Source organism: Haemorhous mexicanus, chromosome 30, assembly GCF_027477595.1.
Source record: "Haemorhous mexicanus isolate bHaeMex1 chromosome 30, bHaeMex1.pri, whole genome shotgun sequence".
In the NCBI taxonomy this organism is placed as follows: domain Eukaryota; kingdom Metazoa; phylum Chordata; class Aves; order Passeriformes; family Fringillidae; genus Haemorhous; species Haemorhous mexicanus.
In genome coordinates this window covers 5,063,037-5,074,542 of record NC_082370.1, presented here as the reverse complement: position 1 = coordinate 5,074,542, position 11,506 = coordinate 5,063,037, and the positions used below count along the sequence as shown (strand labels likewise).

General features: G+C 54.0%; 2 protein-coding genes across 3 annotated transcripts; both read left to right on the top strand.

Moving 5' to 3' along the window:
* The first annotated feature begins 92 nt into the window (after positions 1–92).
* Positions 93–2,985, top strand: IL1B (interleukin 1 beta). 2 transcript variants are annotated; one of them, XM_059870507.1, is made up of 6 exons: positions 93–1,495; positions 1,581–1,629; positions 1,711–1,900; positions 2,003–2,173; positions 2,283–2,428; positions 2,514–2,985. In XM_059870507.1, the coding sequence occupies exons 1-6, from the start codon at positions 1,455–1,457 to the stop codon at positions 2,724–2,726; spliced, it is 810 nt and encodes a 269-aa protein (XP_059726490.1). In that variant the 5' UTR covers positions 93–1,454; the 3' UTR covers positions 2,727–2,985. The 2 variants fall into 2 exon arrangements, with proteins under 2 accessions (XP_059726490.1, XP_059726489.1); XM_059870506.1 differs by having other exon boundaries at positions 1,581–1,900.
* A 1,033-nt stretch (positions 2,986–4,018) lies between these two features.
* On the top strand, positions 4,019–11,096 carry CKAP2L (cytoskeleton associated protein 2 like). Its single transcript, XM_059870466.1, has 9 exons — positions 4,019–4,229; positions 5,037–5,103; positions 5,694–5,760; positions 7,056–8,140; positions 8,926–9,118; positions 9,627–9,782; positions 10,114–10,177; positions 10,463–10,610; positions 10,703–11,096. Exons 1-9 carry the CDS (start codon positions 4,208–4,210, stop codon positions 10,944–10,946), a joined length of 2,046 nt encoding a protein of 681 aa, XP_059726449.1. The 5' UTR covers positions 4,019–4,207; the 3' UTR covers positions 10,947–11,096.
* The last annotated feature ends 410 nt before the right edge of the window (positions 11,097–11,506 follow it).

The window sequence follows — 11,506 nt, the reverse complement described above, 5'->3', positions numbered from 1 at the left end:
ATCACGGCCCAATGCGTCTGCGCCGTCTGGCGTGCAGCGGTGGGGCGGAGCCGGAGCCGGGGCTGAGGCGGGGCGGGGCGCGGGGCCGGGCCGGGGCCCGGACAGGCTGAGGTGCCTGTGGGACCCGGGGGTCTCTGTACGGGCTGGGAACCCCCGCCATGGCCGGGGAACTCTCACTGCGGCCTGGACACCTGGTATGGCCTGAGGACACCCTCCGTGGCTCATGGCTCTCAGCCCTCATCGTGGCTTGGTGACTCTCACCATGGCTTCAGGACCCCAACCGTGCCCTGGGGGCCTCTGCCATGGCCTAGAGACCTCCACTGTGTCGTGAAGAACCCCTTGCTCTGGGGCAGCTCAGGCTTTTGGGGCTATCCCGCCATGTGCGACAGCCAGCGGATGCCCAGGAGGGCACAGGAGGTGCTCTGGGAGCTCTGCGTTTCTGGCAATTTCCTGGCAGTGAGTCATGGTGGTGTCAGTCTCAGCCACAGGAGCTGTGCAGGGCTGGATGGCACTTTCAGGAAGTGAAACGGGTACCAGGAAAACACCCCAACAGCCCGAGTCCACGCAAGCCCGGCACGCACATCCCCGGGCCTCCCAGCATGGTGCAATCTGGCACACCGGATGGACATGAGGATGAGGAGTGCCCCTAAAAGCCATGTCGTGAAGGCCATGTCCCCAGGGTGGCATGAGTGGGCACAAGAAACTGAGCGGACAGCAGGGTCCTGCACCCACTGGTGTTGGGGCAGTGGGGACAAGAGGGGTGACAGAGGGGGTACAGCTGGCCGTGGCACCAGGGGTCTGGGCAGTACGGGAGGAAGCTGTGGGGAAATGGTGGAGTGGCAGCGCTTACATCACCGGCCACTTCCGGGACACCCGCAACCACCGGCCCTGACGGTGATGGGTGTCGTCACAGCTGGACTGGGGCTGGCATTGGGACTGGGGTCGGAGCTGGCACTGAGTGAGTCCAGCTCCCTGCTGGACTCACTCAGTGCTGGACTTACTCAACCAAATGGCAGATTGGCACATGGTCACAGGCCCCACACATCAACACCAAACAGCCCCTCTGCCCTCTGCCCCACACACCAGCCCTGGAGCATCTTTCTGCTCTGCCCCACAACCCAGCTCCGGATCATCCCCTGCTCTGACCCATATCTGGTCCTGGAGTATCCCCTGTTCTGCTCCGTGCTCTCCTTCCCCACTGCACTGCTAGGGGGCAACCAACCCCCCACAGCCCTCCAGTCTCAACAAAGTAATTGGGCAAAACCGGGTGTTGCGAAACCTGGAAATCCCACTCTGACAGTGCTTCCTTCTAGAGGCTCTTGAAAACCAGCCACACCAACGCTGGACTCAGAGAGCAGCCGAGCAGCACTGCAGAGAGGAGCAGGCAAGCAAGTGCCGCAGAAGTTGCAGGTGCTGTAAAGTCTCTGCCCAGGACTCTGCAGTCAGTGGCGGCAATGGCATTCGTCCCTGATTTGGACACACTGGAGAGCAGCAGGTAAGAATAGACATGACAGAGAGGACTTTGTGGATGTGTTGCTGCATTTCTGACTCTGACTTCACCATCTCCCTTTGCCTTTCAGCCTGAATGAGGAGACGTTGTATGGCCCCAGCTGCCTGTGCCCGCAGAAGGTAACGCTGTGGTGGTGGGAGTGGTGGGGTCCACGTCGTATGGAAGCCAGGTTCTCACCCTACATCCCCTTTCTTCCCCAGAAGCCCCGACTGGAATTGGAGGGGACATCACCTGGGGTGGGCATCCAGGTGACGGTGACAAAAGGATCCCTTTCCAGGACCTTTCGCCAGGCTGCCATCCTGGTGGTTGCTGTCACCAAGCTCCTAAAGCAGCCGACACGCAAGGACTTCGCTGACAGTGACCTTGGCAGCTTCTTGGATGATATTTTTGGTATGAGGGGGATGTCAGGGGTAGCACCCAGCCAGAGGATATTCTTGGGGGACATTCTTGGACCTGGGAGCAGCATCCTCCTGACTGTCTCATTCCCCACAGAGCCTGTCTCCTTCCAGTGCATCAAGGACAGTTATACCAGGGCACCCGTTTTCCGCTATACTCGCTCCCAGTCCTTCGACATCCTGGACATTGACCACAAGTGCTTCGTACTGGAGTCACCCACCCAGCTGGTGGCCCTGCACCTGCAGGGACCCTCTGCTGGACAGAAAGGTGAGAGCATATGCTCCCATCCCAATGTCCCTGTCCCCAAACCTTGGACCAGCCAGGAGCCACCCCACAACCCCAGGACTCCTACTTTACCTGTCCCTTCTCTCTGCAGTGAAGCTCAACATTGCTCTGTACCGTCCCCGGTCATCGCAGGGCGCTCCAGGGTCTGGGAGGGTGCCAGTGGCGTTGGGCATCAAGGGCTACCAGCTCTACATGTCATGTGTGATGAGTGGCACCAAGCCCGTGCTGCAGCTGGAGGTGAGCAGGGGTCCCACCAGTTTGTCCTCTGTGGGGCTGGGGGCTCCATTCCACCGTGACCACCATTTCACCCCCCTGGCTATAGGAAGCTGACATCAGGAGGGATATTGAGAGTGTGGAGCTGACCCGCTTCATCTTTTACCGCCTGGACAGCCCAGCTGAGGGGACCACCCGCTTCGAGTCAGCCGCCTTCCCCGGCTGGTTCGTTTGCACGTCCCTGCAGCCCCGCCAGCCCGTCGGCATCACCAACACCCCAGACCAGGTGAACATTGCTACCTATGAGCTGAGCGGGCGCTGAAGACCCTGCACCAACCCAACCGGCAGTCACCGGTTTTCAGGCTGTATGTACTAAGTACAACCCCTGGGACACAACCCCCTTCCCCATCTATTTCATGTGAAATAGCAGCTCTGGGCCCCATGGGCCTGAGCCATACCAGTCTATATTTATTTATTGTGTCTGCCCATTGCTTTGGTACTTATTTGTTGTGCCCCCTTATTTATTTTTGCTTTTAACTTGTATGTGGATGGAGCTGGAAATAAAAAGTTTTCTAGGATGACATTGCTCAGCTCATTGCTCATGGGGAATGGGGTTATGGATGGGAAAATCCTTCTGCTTTGGCTGCTTTTTGGGTGAAAATCCAGGGTGTGGGGGGCCACCCCACAGCCCAGGGACAACCCTGACCCATGCAGGACCCTCCACCACTCTGTCTCCATGCCCACATCACAGCTGGGAGGTGACTGAGGTGGGCATCCCATGGTGGATCCCTGGCAGCTGCCTGAAACTGTCACCTCTGCCCCAGCTGCGGCCAGCACGTGGCATGGTGGGCCACAGTGCAGCAGGACAATGAGTGGCATGGCATGGCGTGGCATTACAGGCTGTGGCATGATATCACATGGTATCATGGGGTGCACTATATAATACAATGTCACACCACAACATGTCTTATCAAGTTGCACAGCATGGTGCAGCATAGCTTGGTGTGCTTGCATGGTATTGCATGGCGTGGTATGGCATTATGGGGCATGGCACGGCACGGCATGGCATGGCCAAACGCGGCACGGCATCACACACCGTGCCGTGGCACTGTCCAAAATAGGTTAGAAACTGTTGTAAAATAGTTGATAGATTGTTAAGCGTGTGCTGTTAGTTTGGTTATTATATTGTACAAGGGGTTAAAAGGGTAGTTGTAAGAAGTACGGTACTCACACACCTCAGTAAAGTGCACCACCCCCAGCGAAACGAGCCAGCCTGGACAGAACTGTAATGGCCAATCAAGGGCCTTAAACCTTCATGCAAATGAAGGATCCAAACAGAAACCAATCAGAAGGAACAAAAAACAGGATAAAAAGGAGCATCCGACACAGTGAATCCGTGCCGCTCCACCTGGAACCTCGGGGACATCGCTGCTCAAGCAAACCCAGCGCCGGCGCTGCAGCATCCTCGACGGGCACGCTCCTGCTGGGCCCGCAGGCCCTCATGTTTCAGGCCTTTTTTTTTATTATAATAAATGCTGAAATCCCTTTAGTCCCGGGAGTGTGTCCCGTTTCTAACAGCACGGCAGGGCCTGGCTCGGTGCGGCACCACACGGCTCGTCACGGCGCGGCACCTGTCACTGCGGGCAACGCCCCGGCCCGGCGCCGCCCACCCTCTCAGCCAATCACGAAGCCACGTCCGGCGATTGGCTCTTCCCATTGGTCGTTTTGAAGAAGGCGGCGGCCAATAACGGCGGCGCGGCGGTTGTCGGGAGTGCTGGCGGTCATTCGTCGGCGGCGCCCGGGATGGAGCGGGCCGGAGCGGCGGGTGAGGGGGCCCCGGAGCGGGGTCTGAGGGGGCCCCGGAGCGGGGTCTGAGGGGGCCGGAGCGGCGGGTGAGGGAGCCCCGGAGCGGGGTCTGAGGGGGCCCCGGAGCGGGGTCTGAGGGGGCCGGAGCGGCGGGTGAGGGGGCCCCGGAGCGGGGTCTGAGGGGGCGGGAGCGGCGGGTAAGGGAGTCTCGGAGCGGGGTCTGAGGGGCCCCGGTACTGGGGGTGGGGGCGAAGCAGACGGAGCTATGCGGGCCTGCGGCGTGGCGGAGCTGCGGACCCTGTGGGGTGGGTACCTTGTGGGGAGGCCCGAGTTCTGTGGGAGCGCTGAACTGCAGGCGGCACAGATAGGCCGATGGGGAGGTGTCAGGGGCCGCCTGGGGGGCTGCTGAGGCCTGCGGAGGGGGCTGAGGGCGGGCAGTGTGCGTCCCGATGTGTGAACCCGCGGCAGGTGCCCGCAAAACGGGCCCAGGGACGCGGTCTGGGACGAGTGGGAGTGTGCTGGGAGGTCGTGCTGCTCTCGGGGCTCAGTGGAAACCTTTCCCTCTGCAAACTGAGCCCTGCACAGTTGAGGTGCTGAGTGGCATCACACTGTGAAGGTCAGGAAGCTTAAGTGCCAGCGTGCCTCTGGGCAATATCATGAGCAAGGGAGTTTCTGGGAACAGCATTGCCAGGCTCCCCAGGCAGGGACTTCGAAGAGGTGTGCAATGTAGTGTTTGAGAGTAGCAGAAATACAATGTCATAAGTACTCATTCTTTGAGTACTGGAACCGTCCTGTGTGCACTGCATTTCCTGTCATCTCTTTGCAGCACAACGGAGGAGCCAGCTGCAGAACTGCCAAGTAGCCAAGGAAAGGCTAAAATGCACAAGTGCCAAGTAAGTTAGGCGGGTGTTTGGCTTGGATGAGATGATATGTAAAAGTCTGAGGTATAGCTGGCTCTCCCCACTGGCCAGTGTCTACTTTCTCTGGCCTGTGTACCAAGAACCAGCTCGTGTCAGGGCTCTGCCCCCGCAGCACCCTGGCACCAATCTGCAGTTACTGGCAGCAGGAGCAAAGGAAGGGTTTGAGTGCTGGCGTTTCCCAATGGCTGATGGTGTCTCTTCTACATATTTTATGAGACTCTGTGAAACTTCCTAATCTCAGCTCCTGGCTCTGGCAGTTTGGGAGATTCCTCTAAACCCTGCCTGCAGGAATCATTTTTATTAGTTTTGTTGTCCATAGAAGTTTTGTGACAACCTTGGATGTTAATGGCTCGTGTTGCTTTTCTGTTGCCACACAAAAGAAAAGAATTAATAGTGTGGTAGTATTCCTTGACAGGTTTTTGATTTCTGAAAGCTGTTCCTAAGCTCCTGTGTCTGAGACAACCAGCACTGGGTTAGATACTTAATTCTTTCTGCTTTTCTAATGGCTGATAAATAACCTGATAATTTGTTAAATAACCTGATAACTTGTTGGACTTTTACAGACCCTTTTTAAAGGATTGGACTAATCACCTGAATCCACCCTTAGAACCAGTCTCTAAACTCAAGCATGTAAGTAGGAAGCTTTTGAATCTTTCATGCTTTAAGTGAGTGCTTGTTTAAAGAATCACTGGCAAAGGCAAAAACAGGTTTAATATTAAAGTGAAAGCATGACAAAGTTCATTGTCAAGCTTCACTCTACTTACTGGATGGTTAAAGCACATAGAGAAAAAGCAAGCTAAAATCTAAAATCAATCAGTCTGAAACCAGAACACAAATGTTCCTCCAAGTACAGCAAATGTGAGAGTTTGCTGGCTCTGAGAAGCCCCACTCAGTGGCAGATGCTGGTCACAGCCCACAGCAGTCCAAGAGAGCTCAAAAGCTCTCACTCAGGATCACTGCTTACAGGGTCACAAGAGAATGTACTTTAGTCATAATAATTTTTCATCCTGGCTGCAATCCAGACGACTTACTTTGAAAACCACATCCCCAAGTCAGGGTTATGAGTTCCTGACTCCAAATGGGGGACATACTGTCACTCTTGAGCCAGGGTCGGGGCAGGAACAGGCGAGGGGCAGGATGGTAGCAAAGGCAAAAAAGAACTTTATTCAGAAGAACCGCGCGGTTTGTACAGAGTGGTGAGATAGATTCTGTTCTATTGGCTAACTAACAGCAACATCTTTCTCACGCACTGCCCTTGAGAGGAGCTGAAAAGGCAGAAAAACAGCGCCTGCAAATTGTTTATAGTCAACAGTTATCACATCTTTCCAGCTCCCTACAATTTCTCACAAGCCGCTGTGAGAAACGCTTGCTGTTTCTCTCTCCCTTATCCACAACATACCACAGATTGCTAAACAGCTGGCAATGAGTCAACTAGCTGTTTTTCAAAGGAGTTTAGCTTAGTTAGGAGTTTCAGTCTGGGAGACTGTTCCTTTGCCCATGTCCTGGTGGGTGTTGTGTTATTGTTCTGTTGACAGCTGCTTTGTCATGTGGTAATCACACATCCTCTGAACAGAGAGAGGCATAGCTCTTCCAGAATTTTCCTGGGAAGCTGTGAGAAAGCTCAGAGAAAGAATTAAAACAATTATTATCTCAATCTCTGCACCTGGCAGGCAATCTCTGTTAAAGATGTTTCCAAGAAGGAATTGTCCCTTCTTGACCAGTAGGTGAGAGAAGATTCCCAAAGGCCAATCAGGTCAAAGCTGTATTGGACTGCCTGGCAAGGGCGATGGGTTTTCCTTAATAGTATGGTATAACAAAGCAATTGATCAGCCTTCTGCAGTCATGGAGCCAATGCTAATTATTCCCTGGTGGGCACTGCTGCTATGATATGTTCTCCTTGGAGCTGAGGGCTGCTTTCTTTCCAGGTTAACAGCAACAAGAAGGATGTTCTTGGGACTGTGATGGAGGGTGCTCAGGAGGATGGCAAGCTTGGAACCAAATCCAGGCAGCAGACTGGCCATACTGCTCTGAAGAAGGCTTCAAATACGTGCCAGAGAGCAGGAGGGGTGTGTCCAGTGCTGCCAAGGAACAATGTGACATTTCCTGCTTCTGCACAGACTAGAGGCAGGCTCCCACCTTCAAGCTCTGGTCACCTAAATCCAAACACAGACCAGAAGCCTGCACAGGAGACTGTCACTGCAGCAGCACCTCAGGTGGGAAATGAGCACACTCTGCACTCCCTGAATGTGGGGCTGCAGGACAGGCTGGTCTGCAATAAGGAAAACCTTGGCCCACAAGCCTCCACGTCCTCAGAGCTGATCAGAACTATTCACTCCAATAAAAACAGTCTCAGGAAGGAGAGAGTCTTGGCCCACAGGCAAGGAAGACCTGGAACATCAAGGTCCGTTCTGGGTCAAAAAGGAAGAATGGGTAACCACCAGGCTAAGGAAGAGCCAGATTTGGATAAATTCGGGAAAGCCCTGCCAGAATCAAAGAGGATGTCACAAAATACAAATAACAGAACTCAGCCATTGCAGCCCTCTCGGTTCTTTCCCGCTTCTTCTACTTTGATACATAAAAACCCAGGGACAAAGCAAGGAGAAAGTATTACTGTGAGGCAACCTGGCACAACTCCAGGGGGAAGTCTTAAGCAGCACAGCCAGCCTCCCTCAGTGAGAAGATTTCCCACTAAGTCTACCACCTTGGGCAAGCCCCAGGGGACCACAAACCTGAAATCCAACCTGAACCAAGCAGTCACTTTACCATGGCCAAGGCCCATGGTTAAAGAGGTGATGGACAGGAAGGACATGAAGGTGGTGGCTCCTGGACACACAACAGCATCCCAAGGGTCAGGTCCCAAAAACCAGTCTCACAGCATACACAACTCTAAAACTCATGTCCTTGAGGATGAGTTGAGAAGCAGGAGAGACCAGATTAAACCAGAGCTGCCAAAGGCAAGTGGCATGCAGGCTAGGCGTGTTCCAAGGACTCCATCAGCTGCAGATCGAAGGTAAGTGTCAGCTCTGAGTGGGCCAGCACCATCCTGCTGAAAATGGAGTCCAAAATCTTTTATGAGTGAAAGCTTGTGGGGAGGTTGATGCCCTGAAAAAGAAGGGGTTGGGGATAATGTTGGGTGGCACCCTGGGTTTCTCTCCCACCGATTCAGTAAGTGCAAGGAGTGTGTGGCCACTCTCCTGCTTCAGCCTCAAGGCTTCGGCTTGAGAGTGATTTCCTTTCCCAGTCTAGAGCTCAGGTGTGTTTCTGAGATAGATATACTGATTCTTTTTAAGCAGCTGAAGTTGGCTAAAGGAAGATTCCCAGGAAAAACAGCCAGCTCTTGCCAAGCTACTGTCTGCTGTGGTAACTGTGATTTCTCTGTGTGGTATTCACATGCCCTCTGAACAGCGAGAAACTGTGAGACAAGCAGAGAAGAAGGAAAACACAATTCTTATCTTGCTTGCTGTGCCTGTGTTGTGCTAAAGTAGAATGCAATATGGAGATTGTTTAGCCAAAGTGAGGATGTTTTGTTCCCTTGGCCTATCAGGGCCAATGAGAGTGTGTGTGTGTCGGATTGTCACGGGACAGTCACGAGAGAATCAGGGGTGGGTGCAGTTCTGTGCAGTTGTGAGAGAGTGAGTGCATGGCAGATTCAGTTTAGATGAAATGTACATAGTATAGTATAATTAATAAAGTAATTCATTAGCCTTCTGATGATGGAGTCAGATGCATCATTCTCTCTCTCCCTCGCCAACGTCGGAGTCATCTTTGATTTACAATATCTGTGTCCCTGGACAGGAAACAGCTGGAGGAGTGGTTGGCATCCAAAGGCAGGACATACAAGCGGCCGCCGATGATGCTGCTTCAGAAGCAGGCAGTGAAACCATCCTGCAGAAAGGTCAAGGCAACTGAGAAGCAAGAGAATCCAGAGCAGCGCTGCCAAGCAAAGATCAACAACATATTAACTGAGTGCCTGAAGCTCATTGAGGAGGTGAGAATAGGAAAGGAGCTGTTTGAATGAGCTTCTCCTCTCCTGAAGCATGCCAGGGGATGAGGGCCATGTCCCTCCAGTAGCTAAGAGGAGTTGGGAACAAGTGTTCAGTGGCAAGAGGGGAAACATAGGAAAATACAAGTGCTCATAAAGTTATGGGTAGGCCAAAGGCATGCAGTGAGCTGTGCTGACTGGGAGAAGGGAGAGACCAGACCAACACTGATCACTAGCCCTGCTCCAGGGTTTACTGGCCCCAATTAATGCCAGCACTGGAGTCTTCTATCCTTCAACCGCCCTCTGGAATATTAGACTCAATTATCTCAGGGGAAGATAGAGGCAGGGCAGTTTTTTCTGCCACAGTTATGTAGGAGGTTTGCAAAGCCAGACTTTTGAGGGCCTCCTCCTGGAAAGTGCTGGGAGCTGTGGTCAGGCACGGTCTGCTTCCTGGTGCACACACTCATCCATGCCATGGACACCTTTCTTCATGCCCTTACCCTTCTCCTTGCAGGGTGTCCATGCAGAGGAGATCTTGGCAGTGCTGTCCCTTGTGCCCCAGGCAGAGAAATTTGCCAAATTCTGGATCTGCCAAGCAAAGCTGCTGGCCCAGAGTGGCCCCTTTGATGTGTTACAGCTGTACAGAGAAGCAGTCAGTGCTGGGGCTGAGGTGAGTGTTCCCTGCCTCTGCTCTGAAGGGCTTCCACAAGATCCAGGAGCCGCGTTTTCAAATGAGTTTAGCAGCATCAGTCACTGGTGAAAAAGTCTGTTAGAGCTGCCAATCCCATTCCATGCTGCAGGATGTGCCCATGCAGGGTGGGCACCTGGCCAGCTGTGCTAAGTGCTGATGGATCCCACTGGGCAAAGGGAAATACTGCAGCCTCTTCCTGCTGTCCTCAGCACAGGCTGAGCAGCAAAAGCCTTTCCTCCCATTCAGCTCTAACTCTGGTCTCTATTCCCATGCTAGACCTGCCCTGACCCATGTTCTGCTTTTCCTGCAGCCAGTCGAAGAGCTCAGAGAAACTGCTCTCAATATTTTGAAGGATGCAGGCCAAAAACTGGAAGGTAACCTGAGCACTGTGGGGTTGACAAGCATGGGGCTCCCTGTTGTTGCCAGCCTGGAGGCAACACGGTTTACAGTCTGTCCCAGCACCTCTTGTCCCTCCTGAGGAGTGCTGTGAAAGTCTGGAATCCTGATCTGAAAAATGGGACACTGTTACTCTGCCTGGGCTAAGGAGGGTCCTGGCCCTGCAAGCCTCTGCAAGGCAGGCACCCTGCCCCTGTCCAGAGGGCTGAGGTGTAATCCCTAGCCAGCACTGCAACTGTCTTGCCCTTTTCCTTTTGTGCCAGGAGAAAAGGCAGAGGAACCCATTCCTCTGGAGCCTACCACGCCTTGTCCAGCTGAGAGGCAGCCCATAGCATCAACTCCAGGCGTGCTGGGGAGACCCATGGCCTCCCTCCCACCCTCAGTCAAGTTGCAGGTTACATCTGCATCCAGGTAAGGCTGAACCTCCTGCTCCTGGCAGCACACACCCTTCCATGCCAGTGGTCCTATGCAGGGTTTACCCAAGGCTCTTCTTCTCTCCACAGAGGAAGGGAATTCCTGGAAGGCCCAGAACTGAAATTTCTAACACCTGTGCGGCGCTCCCTACGGACTGAGAGCGCTCGGAGTCGCTACCCAGAGATGCTGAAGGACCATGACCCTGTGGTGTCATCCCTCAGTGAAATCCTGGATGCTGAGGAGGAGACTCTCTTCTTCTTCCGGAAAAACAAGGCTTTGCCAGAAGTGACAGAGCTGGAGGGCTTGAGTTCATATCCCCCCAAGAGCCCCTGAGGGGTTCCCAGCAGGAGCAGGCTGCCTTGCCTGCCGTGCTGCCTTGTACACACTCCCATGACTGCTCTTGCTGCCCCTCAGATCTATGGGGGAGGGTTTGGCACAGAATAAGCATTAATAAAATATCTAAATGCAGTTTTAAATATTGAACTTTGCAGTGGAGATGTGTGTGGGCTAGTGAGTGGTGTGGAAACACCAGCTGTGTCTCCTGAGTTTGTGTCCCCCAGGACTGCCCTCAGCTCCCCTGCCATGACACTCACTCTGGTTCTCCTGCTGTAGAATGCTCTCAGTTGGATTGCAGTGTTCCCAGCACCTCCCAGTATCTGGAAGCAATGTCCTGAGTGCTTTCCTCTGGAACTGCCTTGTGCCCCACGTGGACACATCTGTGTGACCCCTCTTGAGAGGCATATCTGCAGCCCCAGTGTCTGGAGGCACAGGTGGTGGCAGTGGCTCTACCTGAGGAGCTGGGGGCCCTGCAGTGCCCCAGCTTCTTCTGTGCAGAGACTGACAGCAGCACCAAGGGTTGCAGAGGACCTTGGGCTGCAGCAGGCCAGGCCCCC